General features: G+C 41.5%; 3 protein-coding genes across 4 annotated transcripts in view; 1 reads left to right on the top strand and 2 right to left on the bottom strand.

Annotated features, from left to right (window-relative positions):
- Nucleotides 1–27,125, bottom strand: part of LOC115757354 (DNA (cytosine-5)-methyltransferase CMT3-like) — a 266,289-nt gene that overhangs the window by 119,172 nt on the left and 119,992 nt on the right. The window lies entirely within an intron of this gene.
- On the top strand, nucleotides 13,747–15,318 carry LOC115726633 (probable transmembrane ascorbate ferrireductase 3). Its single transcript, XM_030656599.2, has 4 exons — nucleotides 13,747–14,051; nucleotides 14,146–14,194; nucleotides 14,543–14,742; nucleotides 14,886–15,318. Exons 1-4 carry the CDS (start codon nucleotides 13,887–13,889, stop codon nucleotides 15,144–15,146), a joined length of 675 nt encoding a protein of 224 aa, XP_030512459.1. The 5' UTR covers nucleotides 13,747–13,886; the 3' UTR covers nucleotides 15,147–15,318.
- LOC115757154 (protein OBERON 3) lies at nucleotides 16,099–20,169 on the bottom strand. The gene is made up of 2 exons (XM_030697268.2): nucleotides 18,029–20,169; nucleotides 16,099–16,819 (listed from the first exon to the last, which is right to left on the bottom strand). The coding sequence occupies exons 1-2, from the start codon at nucleotides 19,881–19,883 to the stop codon at nucleotides 16,281–16,283; spliced, it is 2,394 nt and encodes a 797-aa protein (XP_030553128.1). The 5' UTR covers nucleotides 19,884–20,169; the 3' UTR covers nucleotides 16,099–16,280.

Here is a 27,125-nt window from a genome sequence, read left to right as displayed (position 1 = left end):
TAGGCTACAATAGAAATAAATGTAACATAATTTTGCCAATAAAATTGAAAGAGAATTCAATGCCATCTCAAACTCCGTTGTTTCGTAAAGAATGAGCCATTTGTAAAAAAATATTTTCTTAAAAATATTCACTTGTATTGCCTGAATTAATTAACCAATGAAAAATATTTTCATTATCGACAACAATTTTATATCTAATCATTTTCGTGCGATGAAAATGTTTTCCAATCGTCCATTCTCATAACTAATACAAGCAATCATTTATTTTTTTGCGTAATAAATGTGCGAAGTTGGATAAGATTACATAACGCTAAATTGGATAGATCGGAACAAGTGAAGACACGTTGGAAGTGGAATCTTCTATGTTAGATCCATGGCAGGGAATCCGAAAGAGCTCATCGGATCCGCTAATGTCGATGTCGGATTACGCACGTGCCAGATATCTGCACAACCAACGTTCACTAAATGCTACCCAGTGTCGACCTTTGATCTCACTGCAACCCCCAACGGCCATGATGGTACGATAATTGATTAGCAAGTGTTTCTTCTGTCCACAGAACGGTCCACTTTGGGCAGGTCATAAGGGTCGAAAATTCTCACGAAGCAATTAAGCAGGCGATTCGTCGTTGACCAAAATGGCAGAGAGGCTTCGTTTTTCTTGCAATGTGTCAGGGAGTAGTTGGTGTAGGTCATCGTTGCATCATATTCAGTGACTTGGACGCGCTATGACTTTTTAAGTGGGCAAATTTTTATTATACGAATCATATCACTGATCTCGTCGTCGATCAGATAAAATACGAGCCAAAATTTAAAAACATAATGCGAACGTGAAATGATCTGTATTGGAAGGCGTGGGGAATCAATCGAGCATGTGGTAAGCATTTTAGTTTATAGACGCGACCGTGTTTCTGGATCACCAAGTCGAGAAACAAGCCCGAGCGAGGGCAACCCTACCCTTGTCTCTGTAGGGCACTCGACTTGATAGAATAAAAACTACTATTCGAGGTTATTATTGGGCGATTTTCTTTCTAAGGCGCATGCGATGTAATAACGCCATATGATTATTCATTTATACCATGTATTTATAGTTTCCTTACAGCGTAAATAAGGCGGCACATCGTGCATTACTTTGAGGATGCATGGGAATGTGACGGAGGAAATTTGCTATGAGTGAAACGCGGGACTAGGACGAGGCGCGGTCAAGGTGAGGCTAAGTTCAATACGTGAGGTTTCGGTTATTATTAAGTCTGAAGTTCCCCCGCTACATCGGATAACGAGCGGAAAAGCTATTTGGGTCTAGTTAATGAACATGCCCAAAGAAAATTTATCAAGCATGCTAAATGATGGATAATTATCTTTTCGATATGTCCGATGACAAATAATGCGAGACGACCTGATCAATTTTGGCATTGGATTCTCGGAGAGCAAAAAGAAAAAGAATACTTTCATTTAATATTAAATTTCTTTGCCTTTCTGAAGCATCCTGTATTTTGCCCTCTTGGTCAGGAGTCAGAAGGGTTAACTCCGCTTCAACCACAACCCACGATTTCGGCGAATCCGATGTGCTAGATATGGTCGACGGTCCAGCCACAAGAGTACAAACAGGTCGTTGGGTTCGCACGTGGAGATGTGTCAGACTGGTCGTTTTAGCCTCATCCGCGTGGGTATTTTAGTCAAACCAATAAATATCAACCACGGAGGAGAAAACGAATAATAAAACCCTTTCTTTTCAATTTTTTCCCCATTCTTTATTTTGGGGATGTATGCCTGCACTCCACTAAAAGGCCGAGTTTGACCAACCAGCACGACCCACGTGTCGCTATATCGTCAGGTCCGTCAGCTTTTTGCCGTGCATGCGCCGCCGAATTTCGGCGGTCCGGCCATACGCGGCAAAGCCCCGCACCATATTCTATTTTGGCTGCATACCAGCCATTTACGCGAATATGAATATGTATGCACAAATTCTCGATAAAGGAAAGTTGCATAAGTCCACAACCTTGGTGCATAACGTGTGATCGAGTACTCAATCTTCAATCGGAACATATTCACATCATAAACTCTCGATTGAAACATAACATAAATATATTTGTGCGCGACATTTTCGAACATCGTACGGATCGTTTTCTATACAAATTATCATGAGGGTCTTGATTGCGGTTCTCGTTTCTTTCCATTCAAAAAGGCTGATGATTCATTTTGCACGTTGTAAGAAAGTTTAGAACTTGATTCAATTTCATAGGTGGAGTCTAGGGACTACTGGCGATTCTCTGGCGGTTTTGATATGTGATCGGATCAATCTTATAAAACAAAAGTATTTACGATTTGTTGTTTCATTAAGGGACGTTAGCGACTAATTTAAGCCTTGAGGTCATTAAGCTAGGCGGGGTGCACTCCAGACCGGCGGTAAACATAGAGGAGTCTCTCAAAATAACTTTCAAACCTAAATAATAGGTGAAATGGAATGCGAAAAAAGATAAATCGTCACCGGACAGAAATTAAAGTCTAGATTAATAGTCTTGTGCTCTCTCATAGTATTGCTGTTGCCGGTCTGCTGACATGGTGTCTTCAAAGGTCGATGAGTGTGCTTCCAAATAATTATGAAGAGTGATGATTATTAGACTCGTGCACTCCAAAATCAATGTAACAATCGATTAGACTAGACTGGCTCTTGAACGCTACGTGGCGAAGGTCGTTGAGGGCCCTCTCCATGTGGTCACCCTTTTGTCCCCGACTTCGAGAAATTATCCAATCGAACCCGACAAGAAGTGCGCATTAGGAAATGCCGGCAACCCCCATTTCTCGCCACCGCTTTCGTCGCCGGCGTGAAATCGGGTCTACCCCGTCGATGGTGTTCTCCAACCTTTGCAACCAAACGAGAGATCGTGACTTTGTTTTCACCATCAATAGGGGCGGGCAACTGATTACTTGACAATTTTGAAGTTGTGGGTGCGCTTAAACATGGACAGTCTAAAGATCGTGTAACTCAACAACATCCAAATGTAATTCTTGAAGCGACAAGCGTGCGGTGAATCATCTCTTTCCTTGGCCAATAAGTGTCTTATCTTGAAGGTTTTCCCTATCCATTATCTGCTGCTCTTCGGAAACCAGAATATTATTATCTGGTTCGCCGATGGAACCACGAAGCTACCCACTTATTTGTCTCCTCGCCCATGCCAGTGCATGTGAAGGGGGGAGCCACGGGTGTTTTTTTGACCTAGCGAGAATGCTTGTGGAAGTTAATCACGGCCTTCGATTTTCCACGAGAGATACTGTTCCCCGTTTCTGTGGCTTGCCCCGTTCGGACAATTTTTCTTGGTGGTTATGAACTTTTGAAAGAGGTTTTGGTCTCATTCATAGCGTACACTTAACAACTTGGGTCACATGCGTTCTGGCTTAGCTGTTAAGCACGTTTAACAATATAATTAAGGTCAACACAGTCAAAGGTATATGTCCCATAGAACCGGCAAGAGAGGATTATCTAAATATCGTAGAATTTGAAAGATCATTAGTTAAAGAAAGCTTTAGACAACATAAGATGGGGTACGTCAATGCCCACAGAGACTTACCTTAAATCTTAAACCTTAAAATAACTAATATGCTAATAATAATAATAATAATAATAGTAATAAACCAAAAGGCACAGAGAGACGCACACATCCACATGGCAATGTGTATGAATCTGAGGTTCTGCTTAAATCTTAAACCTTAAAATAACTAATATGATAATGATAATAATAATAATAATAATAGTAATAAACCAAAAGGCACAGAGAGACGCACACATCCACATGGCAATGTGTATGAATCTGAGGTTCTGCACGAGCTTATGATACATTCACTGAATTCGACATAAATAAAATGGCTTAGAAGTTTGAACCCTAGCACGTATTATTATTCTACCCATCTGGCCAAAAGACATGCATTCCTGTCATAATCATGCATATCCGGTCTCCCTCCTATCTGAACAGTAGAGAACAAAAAATGTTATCTTTTTTAATGAAAATACTAAGTTTCGTCGAGATGTCATGTGATACTATCGACTCTCCTACCAAAAAATAAGTACATTCCCAAAATATATGCGTTGACATAACCTCGAAATGAATCGATAGGTAATCATCGTGATAGCCCTAGTTTCGGCTAAATGGTGCTAGGAGTCCTCACATTTTCAAAAGTTACTCTAACATGCTAGTAAAGTCGATGGGTAAAAGAATGCAATCATGTGAATTATTGTCGATTGCGTGTCAAAATTATGAATGTTTGAATGTTGAAGCTAGAATAGCTCAAAGCTGAGGAATTTATTAAACAATTTGTGGTTTCGCATTATACAAATTATTGCGCATATAAATATATAAATCACGAGATTCCACCAAAACCCTAACTGTGGAGCCAAAGGAGAGAAGACACTATGATCCTTGTGGAATGTGGTAGGGCTCACTTCTACATATATATATATTTTGTTCAACCGTTCAAGCCAATAGTTAATTTATTAGATTATATTAGCACCCCCCATTGGCCCACTTCTCATAATTTATTCCCGACATCTCAAACACGTGAAGACAAATTCTAACTCATGAATTTTACCACCCCATTGCACGCTCTCTCTTTAATAAGCTTGCCATTGAAACTCAAAAATTTCTAACTTTAGGTCCAAAATATGAAACCCTTGTAGCTGCACTTTCTCTCGAGGCCACCACCCCTTTTATGAAACGTGCCAACGATTTCAATAATCATAGACAAAATATTGCGTCTGGACTTGAAATTCGATAGGATGTTCGAGGAGTGCGTACCATTGGATTAATTATATGCGTATCCAATTAATAATTAAAACGTGAATATTGTTAGCCGCTATAAACCTTAAGACGGCAATCCCTGAATCACCATAGCAAGAAATAGAACACTGTACGAAGAAAGAAAAGAGTTTGTGCACCTGATTTGGAATCCATCGTTCTTGAAGCGGAATAACGACGATCCAAAACTCAAATCTTCTCCTCAATTAACCTCCGTATGATTGGCTCGATGAGTCGCCCCTCACTTTCCCTCGACTCCTTATGTGAGGTGATTTCCGAATCATTTTGAATCGTTAGGGTTAGAGGAAGGATTGAAGCGCTATTTATAGAGTTTCGGTTGGGCTCTCTCATCACGGGCTAGGCCGAACTCGGCCCACACTAGCCATGCCCATATTAGGCCGGTTAAGAATCCTTATATATTACCTTATGAGACCAATCCTGTAAACGGTAAATTAATTCCGTAAAATGGTAATTACAATCTCAAGTAATATAAGCCCACGTTAAGAAAATTCTAGCGTATATCACTCGTCCAACGGCGAGCACGAGAACTTTTTGTCTGACTGTGACGGGGGACCTAACAATCGACCTTATAACATGGCGTCATTTCCATTTAAGTAGGCAGAAGAAGACGGTGCACGGTTGTGGATGTGGACAAGAGGGGGCGGTTTGGACAGCAGGAGACTTTGGGAGATGAGAAGGTTCCTCCGTCTTATGGTGGAAGTATTAACGTCTGCAAGGGACATCGACCCCTTAATTTGCTCAATCAGCGATAGCATGTTGGAAAAGGAAATGGTGCAATTGGAGAGAAGGTGTGGTGGGCTAGGCTCCACACGCTTAATTTCAAATTTTATTGGTCCCGTGGGGTCGATAATGATTTGTGGTTGCGGTTTAGACGGAGAATCGAATCTGCGTCGCATTGATATCTTCAGGCTTTCGTTATTTGTTGTAGTGATTGTGATTCGGGTTCATTAGCTCGGCTAGTTCGACTGGATCGGGGATCATTTCTAATGTGTTTGGATTCGAGCATCGCTTAGATTTTCAAGTCGTTGAGGGAATCAAAGAGTCGGGCACGGATCGAATGGTTCTCTGGCATTCATTTTCTTGCGTGCAAGCCCCTAGAAAATGGGGCATTTTTCTATTTTTGAACCGGCTCTCGACTGCCGCGGATGATGAAATGTCCATTTGTTGCACACATCAAGATCCTTTTTTAAGCACAAAAGTCGGGTGCAGAAACGAGTAATAAGAAATTGTTCAATTTTTATAAGAGAAAACTTAGTGCGTTGAAAAATTGAAAATTTACGTTGTCTTTCTAGCTTAACAGCTACATTAAAATCTCTATGTTAGAATAGAAAAAGGCTGAAAAAAAAAAATCACAATCGATAATGAAGAGTGCCGTCTCCATTTGGTTGGCATGGGCTACAGCTGCACAGCGGGGACTGGGGCCACGATTAGAGTGGGCCAGAGCTGTCGAATCAGACAAGGATGAGGGAACAACTGAACAAGCCCCTCGCTTTGTCTGTTGCTCATGTCAAAGGTCGTCGCTCTCCGCAAGACAGCAACCATCGAACAAAATTTCCCAGCTTTTAATTTTTCCAACACGGTCCCTAAACTTTCATTCAATTTACAATATTATCCTTGAACTTTTAATTTATTTTATATGATCAATAAACTTTTGGTACACATTCAATCTAGTTCGTGGGTTATACGAAAATGTTCAATTCTGTTCCTGAACTTGTTATCGGAAATTGAAAATCTACCAAAAGTTCAAAGATCACATTAGACAAAATAAAAATCTAAAGACGATATTGCACATTGGATTAAAGTTTAAGGATCAAGTGCTTGTAGTTGTGACCCTGTGGACGATCTTGATGGAAGGTAGAGAGATAGATGGATTATGATTTTTTTTTTCCGGGATGGAATAAATTATTTATAGATTAAGTTTAAATGTGCATTAACATAGTAATACGAATGCACCTGTTGTAATATTGATTAATTTTAGCTTATCTTATTTTTAGCTAGATTTCTTTTTTGAGAAAAAAAAAGGGGGCGCTGATCGAGGACTATGTGCGAACTCAATCCAGGATATCGATGATGTCAAATTCACGTCGGCATCCTACTTTTTCGGTGACACTAAGTGCTCCAATTGACTAGTAGTAGTATCCGCCCCTTGTGCGGGGTCGAGGGTTGAGACCTTCGGCAGCGATGATCGATGAGTACGAAAATTTCTTAATTAATTCTATGGCCTCACCAATTATGTTGGAATGGACATTATGCGAATAGGACATGCAGGATTGAATGAATTGCACAAAGATTGGACGAGATACAAAAATCCATCATTATCAATCGTGCATCGACACCATGGGCATATGAGAATAACAAGAGCAAAGCTCAAAATTCACACGTACATGAATTAATAGAATCCATTGTCACTCCTTCACATCAATTTCTTTCTTGGCCATTATTGATCGGATCTTCTTCCTTATCGAGCACGTAGGCTATGAGTTGTGAGATTGCAACACATGAATCCGTCAGATCGGAACATGATTCTGGGGGATGATTATGAGGCTCGAGGCGAGTTCGACTCACAACACTGCCAAGTCCGAACGATATCGTGTTTGAATCGTCCGTCCGTGCTAAGCAAACATGCTTGAAGTTCGATTGAGGAATACATTACGACAGATCGTACCGAAAGATGTGATCATCAAGCAAATTATGGAGAGGCGAAGGTGACATTAGATACAGCTTGAAAATCGCTAGAGACGAGTATAGATTAAGCTGAGGGAACATGCTTCGAGTTGGACAAGATCCTTGGAAACTACAGAACAACGGCTAAAAAGCATGCCAACATCTTTACGTGCAAAACAAGTTTTGCGGAGAATCCATGCATCGATTCACGGTCTTTCTTGGTAAACATCTCAAGAGAAAAACCTAAGTTTACTGCTCATTCCACTAATTTCAACTTCTTAACTTCTTGTCCCACGTGGATTTGTGAAATAGATGGATTGGGTTGGATTTAGATAGGATCAAAAACGATCCGATCCCAATAGATCCATTTAACCCGTTTCAATCTATTTATATGCAACACAAATATAATGACTAATACTCGATTTGATAAACACCCAACACATATATGATTCAACTCATACTACTAAAATACTTTCATAAGGAATCCAATTTATGAAACCTCATACCACCAAATTGAGATGAGAGTGCGCGAGATCAAGCGAGGGAGAGAGAGAATGAAGAGAGAATCATAGAGATGGGCCGTGCATAAATAAGTTATGAATCCATTTACGATCAATTTACCACTCATATTATATTTAAACCCATTTATAACAAATATAACGACTCAATCCATCATATATGAATTAAAAAATAGATTTAATCAACTTACATAAGGATTCAATCCATCGTATATGAGTTAAGAAATAAATTTATAATCTATCTTGACAGGTCTAATCTCATCCGTACGTGGGAGTAAGTGAAAATAGCTATATGCATGCCAGGATCAGCCGGCAGGGGAACTCTTGACTTAAGCAGCCATATGTACCAACATAGGACCGGCAAAGCCGATGCATGATTAATCTCATTGAAGACCAGTGGCCAAGAATAAAAGGAAGAGAGAGAGAGAGAGAGAGGATAAAAAGGCTGCGGGATGATGAGAAATGTCCCAACAATCCATCAACTACTTCGCTCACGGAAGGCTCGGAAAAGATTGCTAAGCTGACAAGCACTGCTAACTGCCATCATTAACCTATCCGTTGTCCACCCCCAGATAAACGACAAACAAAAAAAGAAGGAAGAAAGAGAAATCTCTGAATTTCGAGCAATGATTAAATATTTCATTTGAATTCGGTAAAGCATAACTCATTTTTACTAATATGATATTCATACAGCCACCTTATGAATAGAGAGTCTTACTCGATGCACTTGGTGAAACGAATTTACGTGAATTCGAGAAAATTGATCATGTCATGAGGTTCGGACAAACATGTTATAGATATATAAAAAAAATGAAAAGATAAAATGACTCGACATGGTAATAATAATAATGAGGGGCACGCGATTGATTGATGAGCAAAATAATTTCCTATGCAAAACCCATCTCCCCATATCAACATCAATTATAGCTATCTCTTGCAGCCTTGCTTTTTTCTACCATGCAAAACCCTTTTTAAATTTGTGTACCTATTCAACTTGTTGCATCCTAAATTGTATTATCCACTTTCGATCCCACCAAAAGGGCAAAAAAAAAAAAAAAAAACATTGTGGAAACCACTTTCGTCTATTCAAAAATGTGTTCCATGCGTAAAAAGTTGTGGTCTCCTCTATCCGCTTATGCCATTTCCTTTGGTTGTAAGTAGTGACACTTGTTGAGGTCATCCGCATTCAGACAGGTGCGAGATATTGTTCATGAGGTGCATCTCTTTCCACTTGTGACGGATATGAATATTCACAAGTCGTATGCATGAAAAAGATGAACCGGGCACGTATTTTACGTTTGAAACAATTTCACCGTGTCATGTTATTGCCCCCGATCGGTTGCACAGATGCAAACTATGTGCGACAAAGGACAGTGGGATGAGCAGTTACAGCCTTCCCATTCCAATAGGAAACTCTTGTGGAAAGACACTTTCTAGAAGCTAAATGAGAAGCTCCTCTCCTATCTATCGATTGACTAGATTAGTTCGCAGACGCCTCAAACAGGATGTCTTACGATCCACAGGCATGGTAAGACATCTTGTACGTGAAAACCGGCTTGTAAGACATCCTATTCTCACCACTCTTTAAAAAGATGCATGCATTGATACCTTATTTTCCAAATCTCTCTCTCCCCCTGCTAGCAGCGTCCCCCTGCCTCACCGATGACAATCGCTTGCTCCATTGCCACCATCACCACTGTCGTCACGTCGATCCTCTCTCTCCCCCACAAGAAGATGAACTCGAGTCTTTTGAGAACGATAGGGATAGTTTATTCAATTTTGTCAAGTGCATGGAATCTTTTGAGACAAAATCAGGTACAGGGTATCTTGATCTAGGGGGTCATCTGCAACTTCCCCTAAATACGTAAGAGATGCAAAAGGACATCTTCCCTCAAACTTGTGACTTTGAATTTGAAAACAGTACAGAGAGCCCACTCAATCAACAAGACCCACGAGCCGCAAGCAAATGGCCAGTGTCAGTTCAGGTCCTCAAGGCCTTGGGTCAACAGCCTAACTAGATTTAAGGAGGTTTCGAGACGATACCAGGCCCAATATTTAGCGCATTAGAACTCGATTCCGCCGTGCCCTCCTCTCCCGAAACTCCTGTCCAAATATTAGTCCACCATGGCTGCATTCGGAAACTGCTTTCTCGAGGGGCTTTGGACACCCAAAGCCCTTTGGGCCAAAATACAGGTGTTTGGCAAAAATTTTGAAAACATCATTGGCTGAAAGCCAGCCTTCAAAAGGCTAAAAAGACCAAGGTAGCCTGAAGGCTGCTTTGGCTTTGCAGCATTCTCGGTAGGTACAGTAGCCCCATTAATGAATTTTTTAAAATTTCAATATTACCCTCACTTATTAATCATAATTTCACATTTACCCTTTTTCCCTTCTTCCTAGCTGCCATGCCCTCTTTGTTGTGACAACACCCCCCTCCTCCCCGCGATCCCAACGACCCCGCCTCCTTGACTCCACCTCCGCCCTCATCGGCCCTCCCATCAACCTCCACAACCGCCACGGTTGGTTTCTCCTGCTCAAGAGCTTCCCGATCGGAGCTCTACGAGTCTCGAGTCCTCCTCGTGTGGCCGGTAATGGTGAGCGCGAGAGTGAAGGAGCGAGAGAACGCGCGGGGTTCTGGGGCGATGGGCTCCTCCGAGAGGAGGTCCACAATTTCGCGCTTCCGTATCTCCGGTGGAGCAACCAGAAGCACTTGCGATGCGTGAAAGTGAGGAATCCCGGTCCCAGTGTCTGGGGCGACCACGGCGGTCGCGATCGGGCCGGTCGAATTGAACGCCGAGGATGCGAGCATGACGCGAGCGCCGGGTAAGCCGACGGTAGTCATCATCGGCCCCGAAACGGAGGCGATAGCGGTGGTGATGAATTAGGATGGCAGAGAGACAAGAGGAGGATGAGCGATGAGCTGTGGCGAGAGAGGGAGGAAGATTCCGGTGTTTCTAGCCGAGAATAAGGAAGCGTCGGAGAAGGAATCGAGTGATGTGGCTGCGGTGTAGGCGGGCGTGACGTGGAATCCGAGGACAATGAGGTTGGGTTATAAAGCTCCGGTCGCCGCAAATGGAGGTGCCAAAGTCGGTGATTCTCCTTCGAGGAGCGAGGGCGTTGATGCCGGTGGTCGTGGCAGCGTGGCGGCGGCGGCAACGGTGGGAAGAACAAGGAGAGAGCCAACTTTGCTGTCTTGCTCCGGAGGAAGGAAATCGAGGAGAATTTCATGGCAATGACCGGACATCGGCCCCATCGGAGGCCGAAGAAGAGAAACAGGACGGTGCAGAAGAATTTGGTTGTTATGCTCCGTTTGTTTCGTAGAAAATATGACTTTTTTGGAAAATATTTTCCGGGAAGTCATTTTCCAGGAAAATGACTTCCTTTTCCGGTGTTTGGCAAAAACTTGAAAATGTTTCAGAAAATGTTTTCCGCCATTTGGTAAGGAAAATTCGTCTAATTTTTTTCTTCAAAATAGACTATGGTGGTCACTTCTTTTAAAGTCTCCTCTCTCTCTCGGCTCTCATTTCTAAAGATAGAGAGAGAAATCCGAAAGAGATAGGCGTTGTGCATAATATAATCCCCCACACTGAGCAATAGGGATTTTGATTTCAAAGCGCACGCAAAGCACGCCATTGATGCTGCGGAGGAAGCGTGAGGCGACGGTGCTCAGAGCTGCGGCGCCGTCCCGGCCCGCGATGCTATCGGCGTTCACTGGGAAGTAAGTGGTCCCCGTCGATTGCGTCGCGGAGGTCTCGCAGTGTCTTCTAGAGGCCACCCTCGGCAGCAACTTGGAATTGGCCGCCGAGTGCCTCGCCGACCCGCTCGTCAACGTCAACTACGTCATAAAATCCCACTCTCGGCACGCTTCAATTTTTTTTTCCTTAAATTTTTCGTAAAATTTCTCTACACGAACTCCACACAATATGGTGTAACAACAAGAAGACGACGATACCAAAACTAGGAAAAAAAGGATGATAAAGATGTCCTCAATAGAATCGTGAAGCGTTCGCATTATGGGACGGCGGGATCTCGAAATGCCGGAGCCTCCCCATGCGCTCCACCTTGTACTTCATGCACGGGAACTCCTCCGCGTACGCCCTCTCCATCTGCCGGTTCACGTCGTGCGGGAACACGTGCGTCACCCCCTCCCCCACCCACCTCCTCGCCATCACCGCCGCCGTGAATATCGGCCCCATCCTCCCGAGCCCCTCCATGGCGAGTCCGCCGCCGAGGTCCGCGTGGAGCATGAGGAGTTAAGTATGAACGTCACGGCTCTGCTCCTCGCTATAACTTTCCTTGCTCGAGGCCGGCGACACCGGGCCTCACCTAGCCGACCACCAGGCGTGGCCGGCGACGAGTCGAGGGAGAAGAAGGAATATTTAAAAAAAAAAAAAAAAGACGAAAAAAGGAAAAAAATAAAGAAATTAATTAAAAAATAAATTTTATCCAAAAAATAAAATTGAAAAAATAAATTAAAAAAAAAGAAAGAAAAGAAAGCAAAAAAATAATTAAAAAGAAAAAATAGTTGAAAGAGAGGAAGAATGAAAAGTGTGGAAAATGTTTTTCTCTTCTCAAAATGAGGAAATCATTTTCCTTAGTTTTAGAAGGTTTTTTTTGTTGACCGGAAAATATTTTCCGTTGACCGCTAATTTTCCGCCCCCCAAACACCGGAAATTGGGGAAAATGTTTTTCGGAAAAATATTTTCCGTGAAACAAACGGAGCATTAGTGGATGTTTAAGATTGTTTTGCTTGCTTGATTATGGAACTGCATTCTGTTTATTTTAATGAAAGTATTTTCTTTTTAATTGCAAAAGAAATCCATTTTGATATATTTTTTTATTTATAAAGTTGTTAATACGTCTCTATCATATTATTCTCAATGCAAATATATAAACACGTCCGTCATTGTTTTTCTTTTTCTAATTTTAAACAAATTAAAAAAATTAAATAGGTCACATAAAATGACTTTCCAAATATATATTTACCAAATAGCATTTTTCTAAAAGTCTTTCTCAAAGCACTTTTCAATTAAAGCTTACCAAACAGTTTTTGCATTTCATCAAACCCCTCCAGACTAAAGACGTTTGCATTTTCTCAAAGGCTTTCACCAAAAGTCTTTCCAAACGCAGCCCATGTCTGCTAGGATGAGCGGTTACACATTTCGTACAGGTTTCACCCGAAAGCTAAAACCTACTCGTCTGAACAAGTTCTTCGTTTTTTCTTTTTAAAACCTTCCTCACCCTTAATGTTCACTGCCTTTCTTCAATATGGAATGAGAGAGTTGACAGTTATATTTAGTCTTCACGCTTCATGAGTTCAAGCAAATGATCAAAACCGGGACCCCCATCAACTACTATCTAAGTTCGCATGCTTCTCGACAAATTAAACCGAACCGAACCGAAGCAGAGCCTACCCTATCCCAATGGTTTTAGGAAGCAGAACCCAATAGGGTGCTAGTCTAATTCCCATATCGACTGATCATGTCTGCCTCATCGATCGGGCAAAGGAACGAAGCAGAGTCGAGAAGCTAAGTTCAGGCACGTGAAAACCAACACGAGAGAAACAAAAAGATGATACGAAGTGAACTGGAGGATCTGGTTCTTTCTTGCAGACATGAAAACATAGTACCATTTTTTGTCCATTCCGATGCAGAGATTTTTTATTCCCAATTGGGTGCTTTACCAAAGCCGAAAGCTTCCCACGATTGTATACCAATCCCCACAACAAAGCAAAACCAAGATCGAGCTTCTTTCCTCCTCCTCCATGTTGCTATAAAGAAGTCATGCGCATCACATCAAACCAATATCAGTCGGTCAGTGAAACAAGAGAAGGAAGGAAGGAAATTGCAAGAAACAGAAGCCGAAATTTTCCCGGGTCTTCAACTTATCTCGCTCCGCGATGCTCTCAGATGCAGACCGACCTCGGTACTATAGGTCGGCCTCTCGCCTAACGGTGGCAGCGCACTTGTTTGGGCTCCTCTCTGTCGTCCTCTTGCTCATCTGGTTACTCCACTACCGCGAGGGCTTGAACTATTATTCCGGCAACGCGTACCGAGTTTTCAATGTACGAAATTAATTCCTGGGTTTGGCTAGTTATGTAAGTTACATTTGACAAAATCGTGAAGTCTTTTGTTCCTCATTTTTTTTTTTTTTTGCAGATTCACCCATTCCTTATGGTATTTGGGCTTATCTTCTTCAGCGGTGAAGGTACAGCTTTCTTTTGATGTCAATGGATTTCCAACATTACAGGGGACTTGCTTCAATTTGCACTTACCAGTTAGTCATACAGACAGGAACACAAGTAGAACGCATTTTTCCAGTATTTGGTCATTGGTTTTTACAATGCAAGCGCTTACACTTCTTAGACATTATTATTCATCGAGCAAATTTCATCTTGCAATGACAGAAATCGAAAGATCAAAAGAACATACATTTCAAAGATTTTTCCGCGACCTGTGTCGGGTTGGCATATATACGTATGAAATGCGAAGCCACTTGTCCCGATTCGCGAAACTCGAGTTCCCGTTTTCATCTGATTATTTTTCGTGGAAGCAGCGATGATGGCGTACAAGACAGTCGTCGCGACGAGGGACGCTCAGAAGTTCGTTCACATGTTTCTCCATCTCATCGCGTTCACCCTCGGAGTCGTAGGCATTTGCGCGGCTTTCAAGTTCCACAACATGGAGCAATTGGAGGACATGAACAGCTTCCACTCGTGGATCGGCATCGGCACCATCTCCTTGTTCGCACTCCAGGTGAGCGATTGAACCGCACACCCTCCCCCGATTCGTACAGTATCCCAAACTCCTCCTGCAGGAGACAATATATGAGGGCCTCATCGCCTAATGTTGCCGTTATTAACCCCGACATGCGAACACGACTCTGTTTGTACGTACAGTGGCTAGTTGGCTTCTTCACCTACATGATCGGAGGCGCGTCGACCACGACCAGACTGAGAATGATGCCGTGGCACATAACCGGAGGGAGAGCCATCCTGTTCATGGCGATATGCACGGCCTTGACCGGGTTGATGCAGAAGGCTACTTTCTTGCAACTCAAGCACGAGAGAGAAGCGCGCCTGGTCAATTTCACCGCCGTCTCCATCCTCCTCTTCGGAATCTTCGTCGATCTCTCCGTCTCTCTCGCTCATTACGTGTGATTCTTGTACCCCGATGCTCGATTCGAGATATACATATGGACCTTCTTTTTCTTGGACCATTTGCTTTTTTCTTTGCCCCCCCTTGTTGAGAGTGTGATCTGATTAAATACCGATTGATTGTACTGGTATCTCTTGTCATAATTTATTGGTTATTTCGGTTTCCATTTCAAGACCCAGCTGCTTCCCCGAGAATCATGAGAGAGCCTCTCTCTTTTTTCAAGGGTTTGTCTCGTTGTTTAGATTAATCTTATATCGAATGATGCAGTATGGACACAAATGTCAAAGGAAGATTCGAATCTATCGACAAAAACAATGTTAGGCAATTATTCTCTCTGTACACAACCTTTGACCCTTTCGTGGTACTGTCTTTTCCATATTTTATTTCATTACCAGAAAATGACAGCATATGTTATGATTCCCTGTTCTTTCTTGAGAGAAAATGAATTTGTCTCCTCGTGATTCAAGTCACGTTCATTTGCTCAGAACAGCAAAGACCAGTGTCAAACCCCGAGAGCCTCTTGGTGGACAACACAGAGCTTTGCCCTTGAACTGATATGGCCATCTTCATCCTCACCATTGCAAGGAGAAAATTCCTATCTACCACCCTCTGCGACTGCGAGTAACAGTGTAACACCATCATTGATAACAGCATTTCTTGATCTCCATCAGTGACCCCAAGTCGCCAAAGTAACTTAAATGAACGAAATTTATAAATTGAGCACCTTAAATGAGCTATCGAAAAGTTGTGAAACCAAAATTAAGTAGAGTACGAAAATATTTGAACATCTAGAACTTTTCCCCAGATGATAGTGATTTGAAAAACCTGTAAAAGTTTCCAAGAAGAGGGAGAGAGAGGGTATTTATTTCACAAACTGTACATTAACCAACAGTACTTTTAAGACACTTTTTAGCGTGAAAAGAAGAAGAAAAGAACAGGACAGCTGATGGCATCTTCAGAAAACTAACTAAAAGGTCAACTTGATTTTTGCATCAAAATTATGAACAGCCCAATCATCCCCTCAAAAGAAGATGCACATTCAAGACTGATAAGGTAACTTGTTTAGATACCTATGGAAGCAGACAAATAGCAAGAAATACGGAAAGAAGGGGGGGAAAGAAAAGGCAAAGAAAAAATTACATAAGCTGTTTCTTTGTAGCCTCCATTCTCTCCAACAAGCCAGCAATCTCAGATTGCATCCTTATCTTCATGTTCTGGTAATCGCAGTGCAAATTCTCCAGACACTTCAACTCCTCCAATTTCTTCTTCCGCCGTTCCTCGGTCTCTTGCAGGCACAGCTTCGCCAGCTTCTGAGCATACTCTTCCTCGAGCTTCTCTATGCTCATCTGGATCATATGTTTGTACCCTTCCGCCTCTCTCCTTGCGTCGTCTGCCTTGCTTTGAAACATCTGCGCTTCTGCTTCTTTGATCCGTATTACACTCTCCAAGCTGTCAAATGAGTCTTTTCTCAATAGACTTCTCAAATCATCCTCGGCTGTCAATTCGCTCGTCAAGGATGGTTTTAGCTCCTTGTGCGAATTGCTCGGCGTCTCACTGGGAGCCAAAGGCCTCATGTAGGTGGATTGCGGGCGAAATGCCGGGTCTCTTCGGGCACTTTCTATCTGCGGCTTCACAAATGCACTAGGTGCGGAAAAATCTGAAATCCCATCTATGTCTAATAGATGCATCCATCATAAGTTACCATTAGAAAAAGAAGAATCAGACAACGCAAAAGTTGGAGAATTTAAGTTTTTCAATGCGAAATGGGACAAACACGGAAGCAGGAATCAAGAATCAGAAAGAAAACTTCCGGTGCAAAGAAATGAGTTCCTCAATTGCTATCTTAAGATGCACCACGTGACTAAGAATTCATCACACGACAAAATTTTACGAAGAGCCTTACTTTTCCCATGCTGACATGGTGTTGGGTTTAGCATATAAGGTACTGTGCGAATCATCAGAAAAAAGGGTATTGTATTTGTGTGTGTGCATGGGGCTTGCATCTGTTGTAGGTGTACCCAAAGAACTTAGGATAACTTTTCTGACCGCATCCCAATATCACTAAGAGAGTGCGTCTTAGATGAATTCCAGCATAGGCCGTAATATCGACCGACTGTGCTTATGCAGAAGGATCCAAGATTTTAACTACGGCAAACAATAGAACGAGGCACTCAGTTTCTTCCAACTTGACTAATTTCAGATTTTATGAGAAGATTCTAATAGCTCCCCTCGTTCTCTCGACAAGGCCAAATCGACTAAATTCATTACTAAGGATAGCAATCACAAAACCAGCTCTTGCAATACCTAGAGAAACCTCATGATATTTTCCAGTTTCCAGAAATGTAAAAGGAAATCACCGATTTGATTTAACTGACTCTTTCACCAAATTAAATGTTTCACGGGAGGCACATAATAAGAAAACGGATATTGGATATCCTGGTTTAGTCACCCATTGCTTTGAAAGCAGATATGACTACCCTGGTCTCCACTTCATCGCAAGCTGAATTTTCGAGATGCACGTCCACCATTCTTTTCAGCGTGACAGCTCTTATCGCATACCTCTCACGAGAATATAAGTTTCTCCCAGGCCAATCTTATATTGCCAAAAAAATTTCTATTTTCCACCGATTATTCTACTAAGAAAAGGTAAGGATAATGAAAACCATGGTTTTTCACCTTTGGAATTGAAATCTGCTAAACAAAACTCAGCCACCACATACAGCGCATGACATGTAACTCTAAAATCTATTAGTAAGCCTACACGATTAAATCTCACAAATGCAGAGAACAGTACACAAGCAGGTCCTGTGATCACAGACAAACAAACTAGAAGAGCAAAAGTCGTGGGGCAAAAAGTGGAAAGAAGTGGAAAGTCGAAGCTTACATGTAAAGAACTCCATAAGTATATTGCAGGCATCAGAAGGAGAAACTGCTTTGCTTTCAAGCTCCAAAAGCAACTCGTCCGCCTTCACATGCAGCTTCTTGCCCTTGCGGTCTTCGCTATTCCTGAAAATCTTCCTCACACAATCAAGCTCTTTCACCAGAGTTTCTAGACCCCAATCCTTAGCACAGCAGGAAAATACGTCCTTGACAAAACCATACATTTCTGAAGCATGATCACAGCCAATGCAGTGAAACTGCATCTCGGTAGTCCCCGAGGGTCCTTTCAAGCTCGGACCTGGCCTGATCAGATTTCTCTGAATGCCACAAGCAGCATGACACCAATGAGAACACACATCACACCCCACCCAACTGCAAGTATTACTAGCACAATCAAACTTAAGACAAATGGGACACATACAAGAACTGCAAAATCCCTTATTGCTTGAGCATATCTTGCATTCACAATCATCAACAGGCAAGAAGCTCTTACAGTTCACGTTTTTACACCTCAGAAACAGGAAAATATCCACCAATTCTCCAGTAGGAAGCCTATTCTTCCCTGAGAAAAAGCTTCCAAGCCCTGTCCTAACGGCAACCAAAATTTCCAACTGGTCTTTGTTGCACTTTGACAGGGTCTCCTTGGTAAGGTCAGACCTTTTGTTCAGCCGTTTCTGCAGGCCAGCTAATTCTTCTGCCCTCTCTGGTGCGGCGACCAGGGTTCTCAAGTACTCCTTAGTGGATTCCAGCACTTCGTCAGACAACTCCTGCACAGTCTGAGCCATAAGGGGAATAGACTCCAACACTATTTCGCGTACAATCTTCTCCGGCCTCGAGAGCCTCCGTGCTCTGTCCCCTATCATACATTCCAGATCTCTCAAATGATCCGAATTCCTCCCTCTCGAATCGCCCGATACCGTATCTTTCCTCGGCCGAGCCGGCAATTCAGATGGGAAATAAGAGTGGTTATCCGAATTAGTAGGCCTATAGAAGCTGTTCGAAGCCCCCTGCATCAAGAAATTACCTCCCCCTCCATGATTAGACAAAGCAACACTCCCATCACCGAGAGGCTTAAACCGACTATGTACCGACCCGTTCGTCCCCTCCCCTCCATACCATATCTGGTCATCTTTACCCACAGAGTAGTCGTAGTTCTCCGTCGAATTACGAGTGAGCGAGCAGCTGGGATTGTGCGAAAGAGGGTGCGAGTACGAGTAGGACATCGACGGGGCGGTGAAGTCGTTGGAGTAGTAAGTGGTGTTCGTGTTGGTGGACCTGGTGGGTTTCGGCTGAGCAGGAGGAGGGTCAGCATTCTGCAAGGCGTTGGAGGCAGTGAGGGAGAGAGACACATCGGGCAAAGCCAGAGAGAGGTTGAGAGTCTCGAGCTTCGTCTTCTTGTCCCTGTTTTCCCTCTCAATCTCCTCCTCGGCCTCCCTCTTGGAGATATTCCACCTGCTGCTTCCACCACCGCTCAAATTCATGAAATCCCTCTCCACGCAATTATCACAATCACCACCGTCCTTGCTCAGATTCTCAGAGCCCAACGCGATCCCCTTCCCCTTGAAGCTCGCTTTTTCCGGCGAAATATCGCCGGGATCGTCCTTCCCGAGAAAACCCAACTTGGAATTGTCGCACATGTAGCTGAAGGTCAGCTCTTGCTGCGATCCCGAATTGCCGGTCCTCGAGCTCCTTGATTGGAACCCATCAAGCCCCAACTTCGAGCTCTTGAAAAGATCCATCCCCTCTTCTCTAGAGGCCATTTTCGCATCTGGGTTTCCCTTGCTTTGCCCAAAGACGATCTTCTGGGCGGTGAAGCTGCTGCTATGACCACCGTTAGAGAGGTCTTTCTCTCCAAACATGGCCTCGGGAATGAGCAGAGCCAGAGGGGACGTACCAGAACGAGAGAGACGAAGGGGCAATTCGGAAAAATCGGAAGGAATCGGAGGTTTGTTGTTGGCTCAGATCATTTGGGGTCCGGATTCTCTTCTCGCACTCCACAACGGCTGTATTCTCCTTTTCCCCGGTTTCATTCAGTGCGAAACCATGCTCTTCTTTTCTCTTGCTTCGTCTCGGAGATTACTGTAATGACCCTCGCAGAGGCGAAGAATTACGACGGTGGTCCCATGGCTGCTCTTTCATAGAAGCAGCTTTGTTTATTAGGGTTGCAGGCGAAGGTACAATGACACCAAAAAAAACAAAAAAAAAGTTAAAAAGAAATGTTTTTGGCTTCATTGACGCCATTTATGGTTCCATCATTGAAGTTTCATGTGAAAACTCTGCACTCCTCAGTCAAACTCCACCGCGCGACAACGCGGTAACGGTCCGAGGTAACGAGTCCAATGCCATTCCAGTTTCCTCAAAAGCTCAAGCAAGATCACTGTATTTTGACAAAGGAAAGTGTACATGCCACTGATTGGTAACTAAACCGACGCGACAGGACTGTCAGGACATATCACGACTCGATTGACTAATTCTCGGACCATGTTGATTAGGTATTTCATTTAATGTTACCAATTCGTTAATTGTGTAATTTATAAAGAATATCAAAGAATGTACGTAATTGAAATCAGTACATCGTACACGAACATCCAAGGTAAGTAACTAAAATAGGGAATCTTTTAATTCTCGAGACATTAGCTCTTCGTTCGATTTGCGCGAGTGATTCTTTGGAAAACATGAAAAATTGATTTTTTTTTTCCCCTTCCCTAATTATGTGTACAAATATTGTGACTTCTAGCTCTTACTGACGAGCATTCGTGGCTCGAGAGATGATAAGCTTTACAGTTTTTACGTGCCCTTAAAGCGGTCATGAATTTCTAAGATCATAAGTTAGTGAATGGAACGAAATTCATTGATGGCAGGTAGATGTACAGAAGTGTCAATCAGTTCAATCCAAAAGTTCATCATTGGAAGGTATCATGCTAATTTGATCATTCTTGCTAGTGGAGCAGGATAGCTCGTGCGATGCATAAATGGTGAAGTGGGCATGTTCTGACAATGACATTGCTAGAAATCTTCCTCTTGATAATGTGCCATTGGGCAATTCCATTGCCAACCAAAGTTCTAATTTTTCTCAATTGAGTATTGGAGTGTGGTTTATATTTCTCATCGATAGAAAAACACAGGATCCCACTATTCGATGAGCGGCGTGGAGTTGCGGGGACAATGCCTTCGAGCCGCCGAAGGGCTTTTATAGTTTTGCGTTCATATTTTTTTATTAGTAGTTTGAATTTGAGCCCATGAATAATTATTATATAAGTACATATTTCTCTCATAATTTGGGATATAACAGAGAGGTGAGATATGCTAATTATAGTGGAATCATTTGTTAGACGTAACCCTAGTTTAATGGTGAATCGAGATAAACCTTTGCGTCTCAATTTCTTTTTCTCGCGTTTATGTATTATTTCGTTGTGATTGTGTGCCGAATCTTAAAATTAAGCGTGTTTTTAAGGTTAAAAAAAAAGGCTTCATGTCCGGTAAATGTTAAAGTGAGGCATTGCCACGGAACTGTAAACCGATTAACACAAGTTCTATAATTGAATCATGACATCTTTTTGTTACTTTCCTTTCGTTTCTAAGAGAGCTGATGTTATTATAATCGAGATGTGTGACTCGCAATTTTTCTTTCTAATCTCGGATTATTAGATGCTCGAAATAACAAGCTCTTTTGCTTCCTTCTAAACGAAAATAATAATTTACACAACAATTACAGATCAAAGCTCATAATGTTATAATTAATGCACAAGGCTTAGAACTTTGATCGTTAATGTCCGATTGTTGGGAGCTTGAGAAAGCAACCTTCTTCTTCTTCTTTCTTTTCCTTCGGGTTCTATAACTTGAAAATTTAGGGATTGAAATAACATCCGGATCTCTCAGGACGACATGGGAGATTTTCCTCCAATTTAATTCTAAACATTTCAATTGTGACAATTTAGTCTCAAATTTTTTATATTTCCGTCAATTAAGTTCATCCGACCAATTTTGATCGAAAATCGATGATATGGACACCGATCATCCTACGTGGCACGAATGACAATGACGTGGGCATTTTTTTATATGATTTTTATTATATTGTTCAGTATTTTAGTGTTTTCTAGTTTTTTCTTCTTTTGTTTACTTTTATTTTAAGATTGAGGGCCGCGGCGCCCTCGCCTGGCCCAAATCTAGCGAGGGCATCACAGCCCTCGCTTGTCGCCCCTCACCTAGGACCGGCGGGGGTCGGGTTGCCGGTCTCAATCTAAAAAAAAAAAGTAAAGAAAAGAAGAAGAAAAAAAATCAAAAAAAGTATTTAGAAATAAAATATGTTAAAAAATTATAAAAATATATATCCAAATCAGTGCTAGTAAATGTCACCTACGACCATCGGTGTCCATGTTAACAATTAACCGGCCAAAATTGGTCGCATGAACTCAATCGACATAAATATAAAAAGTTTAGAATTAAATTGGCATCAATGTAATAGATTTATGACTTTTTTTTAAATAATTTTCCCCGGCAACCAAATACGGGTTGACCAAGACCTGCCACGTATGCGGCGTGCTACCCTAGTTAGGTTGGCCGCAGCCATTGATTTGGTCTTCTGTCACATAAATTATTCTGGAATCACGTCATTTTCTAATGGCCGTTTTGTACTCGTTTGATTTTTCTTTCGGGACATCAAAAGGAGGCTTTCCCACTTTGACTTCTATCATTGGGGTTTTTGGCTGGGCCAACAACGGGAAGAAACGAATGGAGGGGCACCGACGTCTTTTCATTTTTAATTTAGATTAGTCAAGACAAGCACGGTGCAAGGAACGTAGCCATTCACATGAGTAAAACTATACCATTAGCGTCGAATTTGATTATTGGTAAAGAAGATCGAGTCATGGACAGGCGTGTCGTGTCTTAATCTTGAGTTATTGTTAGGCGAATAACGAGAACTATTGTATAATCACGCGGGAGCATTAATTATGGGGACGGAATTATCGGGCATATTCCTCGAGACCTTATTAGTTTAAGAGCGGGGATTAAATTAAGTGCATTTTACTTTCGGCTGGTGTAGCAAATGAGAGCTATAGACCTACATACCGGTAAGTTCAATGTACTTAGAATTTGGGATTTTGACCAACATTTTTAATTATTATGAGCTGTTCTATGAGATGATAAATAGGGGGAGTAATTATCAAGCCAGAATCTTACCTAATTCCTCTGCCGTTCGTGCCTAGGCGATGGGAAGTCCCCTTTTCCAGTTTTAGACATCAGAGAAAAAATGATCGCTGCTGCGTATAGAGAAAATAATTATGTAATTTGCGATAAAAGTGATCGATTTCAGGTGGATAGTATTTCAGACTCCGATTGTTCCCAGTTTTTGGCACTTGGAACCGTACCTATCGTTCTGATCCGATTCCAGAGTCCACCCAATTACTTGCCAATTTTTTTTTGTTTCATTTTTTTATTCGTCGAAGGAACAAACTTTCTTGATAGTTTACCACAGGGCGAGAAGTAAAATATCTCCTTATTTACTTGCAACCGAGACAATTAGCTAGGCACACTTCATGGTAAGTTGGTTCTAGACTCGCGACTTACAATCTACCCCGTTAAGGTCGATTCTCGAGTTTTGGAACTCGGAACCTACCCCGTAGACCCTGGACTAGCCCACCAAGGCCCGTTCGATACGGTGATCGGGTAGAACCGGATCGAATGCACAGGCCTAGTTTGCAATGACTTGCAAAGGTAAAAATTGGTCTCGATTTTTATTGTTGAAGATTATGAAAAGATCAAGCGGTTTAAATGTTAAAACATTTTGCGAAAAACTTTAACTTTCGGTGATTGAATTATAGCCTAGTTCAAAAAAGTGAACTTACAAGTAAAACGAAAGGAAAAAATTATAATATAAGTCAACGCATACACACTCTAATTTTCTAACTTTGACCTAAATTTGTGAAATGCGTAAGTAAGGATCCCAAAGTAACCCCTAACATGGTTGCCGTGGCAGTATGTTATTCTAGATAATACCCTGTAGATCATCTTCGAAGAAGGTCAAAGTAAACGAAAGTCTCTATGACCAAATATATATCTTCTTTCAAGATCCGAACTAGCTTTTGGCGAAAATGAAATTATTGAACCAGCTGACTTTTTAAAAGGAAAAAAATATATATATCGAACCAACTAAGATGTAATCTACTTCTAAATCTCTTCTATCGGACCCCATAAACGAGATCACCACCCCCCGTAGCACGTTACGACAGAAGCGTAACCCCGTGTATTTTTTGAAATGGAATTGAATTCTAAACATTCTTCATTTGTCTAATAAAGTCCCGAACGTTTTTTTTTAAGAATACAAGTGCTTTCGATAGATAATGCTAAAAAGAGCCGATGAGAAGCTCTAGAAATGACTGTATGTTGGTCTTAAATTTGCACCGTTGGATACGGGTATAAGACTCGATTGCACTTTTTAAGTAAACGTCTCGGACTTGAATGTACCGGTTGAGGATTTTATGACTTGATTGTACTTTCAACAAGAGTTTAGGATTCAATTGGATTAATTTGCGTATTACCTTACCTCTTTTCGAGGTTGACATAAAAGCATGTCAAGTCCTGCCACATAGGGTTTGTTTGCCATAAGTATCTCTGTAAGAGTTTTAGTACGTGAAAGAAATGGTCGTTCAAACTTTTATTAGGAGCTTGACGAACCTCGCATTCCTACTTCTTCTTAAAGGTTTTCGGAGAATTGTTCCGCCGACTTTCGAGGTGCTGCAACTTTCACGACACAATTGCATTACAACCACATCAATGTCCCGTTCTAACAAGTATGCGACTACAAACTATGTAATGCGATTCGGTTTTCTAAAGATAATGTAAACTTTTTATGCAGTTAGTGAGATTGTGAATTTTTACATACAATTTCAACCCAGTGATGTTTTGGTATTAAAACACGAGAATAAAGCAGCTGATTCAGTAGCACTCGCCACAAATACGTAACGATTTTAGGAGGGGGGGTCATGTGCTTTATCGTACCTAGCGTAACTCATGAACTATAAGTTAGCGATGGAAAATATCCATTTGACCGGTTCTTCTCGCAGCACGTGAATGTCCTGTCTAGGATCTTCAAGGATCGACTTGGACTGATTCCGCCCAAAAAAGACAAATGCAGAAAGGACTTTCATCACCTGTTGAAGGACTTCAATTTGGGATTGGCTGCGAAAAGGCAACTCGAACAATTACTGACTCGGTCGTCGTCCTCCTCGTCTTCATCTGTAATTGTCCGCGAAAGGTCGTAGCTTCTCCTTTCGCCACTGTCTGCTGAATGCTGGACGAAATTGATGGGGCTTGGAGTAGACCGATTCGTTCGAAGGATTACGCGATCTTCATTTTTGTTTCGCCATGGATGAATCTAAGTGGAGCTTGGCATGTTCAAAATCTTGATGGTTTTCAAGCGTACTTAGGAACGTTCGAGATGACAGGCAACTGTATCAATTTGAATGATGAATCTTATCTCGGATGACTGACGATGAAATCAAACCCGCATAATATAGAGATTTCAAAAGAAATTGGACTAAATACAGGTGGACCGGTTTTTAGCTTTGGTTTCATGAATGCGGCCGATTTTTCTTGTCGAGTAAATTAGAAAGTTTGCCTGAGAATGCCACGAATCGATTAGAATCGGATACCATAAAAAAAAGTTTATAGCAAGGAATGAACTCACTTCACATCAAGCTTTTACTTGGATGAAGCCTTCGATCAACTCAACTTCTTAAAATGGTCAGGCACATTGAGCGCCAAAATTGTTTGGCGCTAAGCTCGATGGTACCATGTAGCCATCACAACAATTAATAAAAAAGCAATCATGAGAAGAGAAGAAAAGAAACCTAGCCCAAAAACAGAATAATTATTAAAAGGAAAAAAAGCCATCAAAAGCCCTAAATTATGCTCGCTGTCACACATTTACCTCAAACTTTTCTTTATGACACAAAAAATCCTAAACTTGTATGCATGTGACACATTTACCCCAAACTTGTGCTTGTGTGACACATTTACCTCAAACTTGTGCTTGTGACACTAAAAACTCCAAACTTATAGGCATGTGACGCATTTATCCCAAATTTTGAGGTAAATGTGTCACATTGATATAAATTTAAGATTTTGATGTCACAAAATTTTTTTTTGAGGTAAATATGTCACACGGGTATAAGTTTAGGGTTTTCGATGTCACAAGAAAAATTTTAGGGTAAATGTGTCACATGAGTAAAAGTTTGGGGTTTATGGTGTCACAAAAAAAAATTTGGGGTAAATGTGTCATAGTTGACATAGTTCAGGATTTTTGGTGGTTTTTTCCCTTATTAAAATACACTATAGAAAGAAGCGAGCGCACAAAAAAAAAAACATTTTCGGTCCTCTAATTTAGAATTGAGTTAATACCATAAAAAATCCCAAAGCGATCTATCCGTGACAAATTTATCTTAGAATAATTTTTGATCACTTTTTTAAATCGTTTTGGCTTGTTATACTAAGCAACAGCCACTCCACTCCTCTTTGCTTTCAAAAGAAACTATTACTTCGAAAAAATCTCAAATCGATACATCCGTGACAAATTTATTCTCCGTTGGTTTTTGATAAATTGTATTGTCAAGTTACTGAATTGAATGATATGTGGCAATTGACGATGGTACCAATTTAGAGTTTTGCCTTCCATCTATTATAGATGTATCGCTTTGGGACTTTCCCTGTTATAAACCCAATTTAAGGTAAACTAAATAATGAAAAATTTATTACAGATATACCAATTCGAGATTCTCGGTGGTCGAAAAAGTATTTTAAAATAAATTCGATGCAATTGAACCAGTTTAAGATTTTTTTTATGGTTAAAAAATTAGTTTGGGATAAATTTATCACTGGTGTACCGGTTTAGAATTTTTTATGATCAAGAGATTAATTTGGTGTAAATTTATCATAGATGTATTAATTTGAGATTTGTTTGTAATATTAATCCTTGAGGGGTTTTGTACTTTTGTCCTCTAACTCTTTGGCGAATCCTCCGACTCTCTTGGTTGAAGAACTTAAGTCCTTCCGTCACTGACTATTGCCAGCATAGTCAAACTAATTACTAACGGCATTAATTG

This window comes from Rhodamnia argentea, chromosome 6 (genome assembly GCF_020921035.1).
Source record: "Rhodamnia argentea isolate NSW1041297 chromosome 6, ASM2092103v1, whole genome shotgun sequence".
Taxonomy (NCBI): domain Eukaryota; kingdom Viridiplantae; phylum Streptophyta; class Magnoliopsida; order Myrtales; family Myrtaceae; genus Rhodamnia; species Rhodamnia argentea.
This window is presented reverse-complemented; position numbering and strand designations above follow the sequence as displayed.

Excerpts from the sequence above, each read along its gene's own strand:
- LOC115726633 (XM_030656599.2), top strand. The coding sequence starts at position 13,887 with ATGCTCTCAGATGCAGACCGACCTCGGTACTATAGGTCGGCCTCTCGC. Across the intron at positions 14,052-14,145 it reads ACGCGTACCGAGTTTTCAAT|ATTCACCCATTCCTTATGGT; the intron begins GTACGAAATTAA and ends TTTTTTTTGCAG. Across the intron at positions 14,195-14,542 it reads TATCTTCTTCAGCGGTGAAG|CGATGATGGCGTACAAGACA; the intron begins GTACAGCTTTCT and ends TCGTGGAAGCAG.
- LOC115757154 (XM_030697268.2), bottom strand. The coding sequence starts at position 19,883 with ATGTTTGGAGAGAAAGACCTCTCTAACGGTGGTCATAGCAGCAGCTTC. Across the intron at positions 16,820-18,028 it reads ACTTATGGAGTTCTTTACAT|ACATAGATGGGATTTCAGAT; the intron begins GTAAGCTTCGAC and ends TGCATCTATTAG.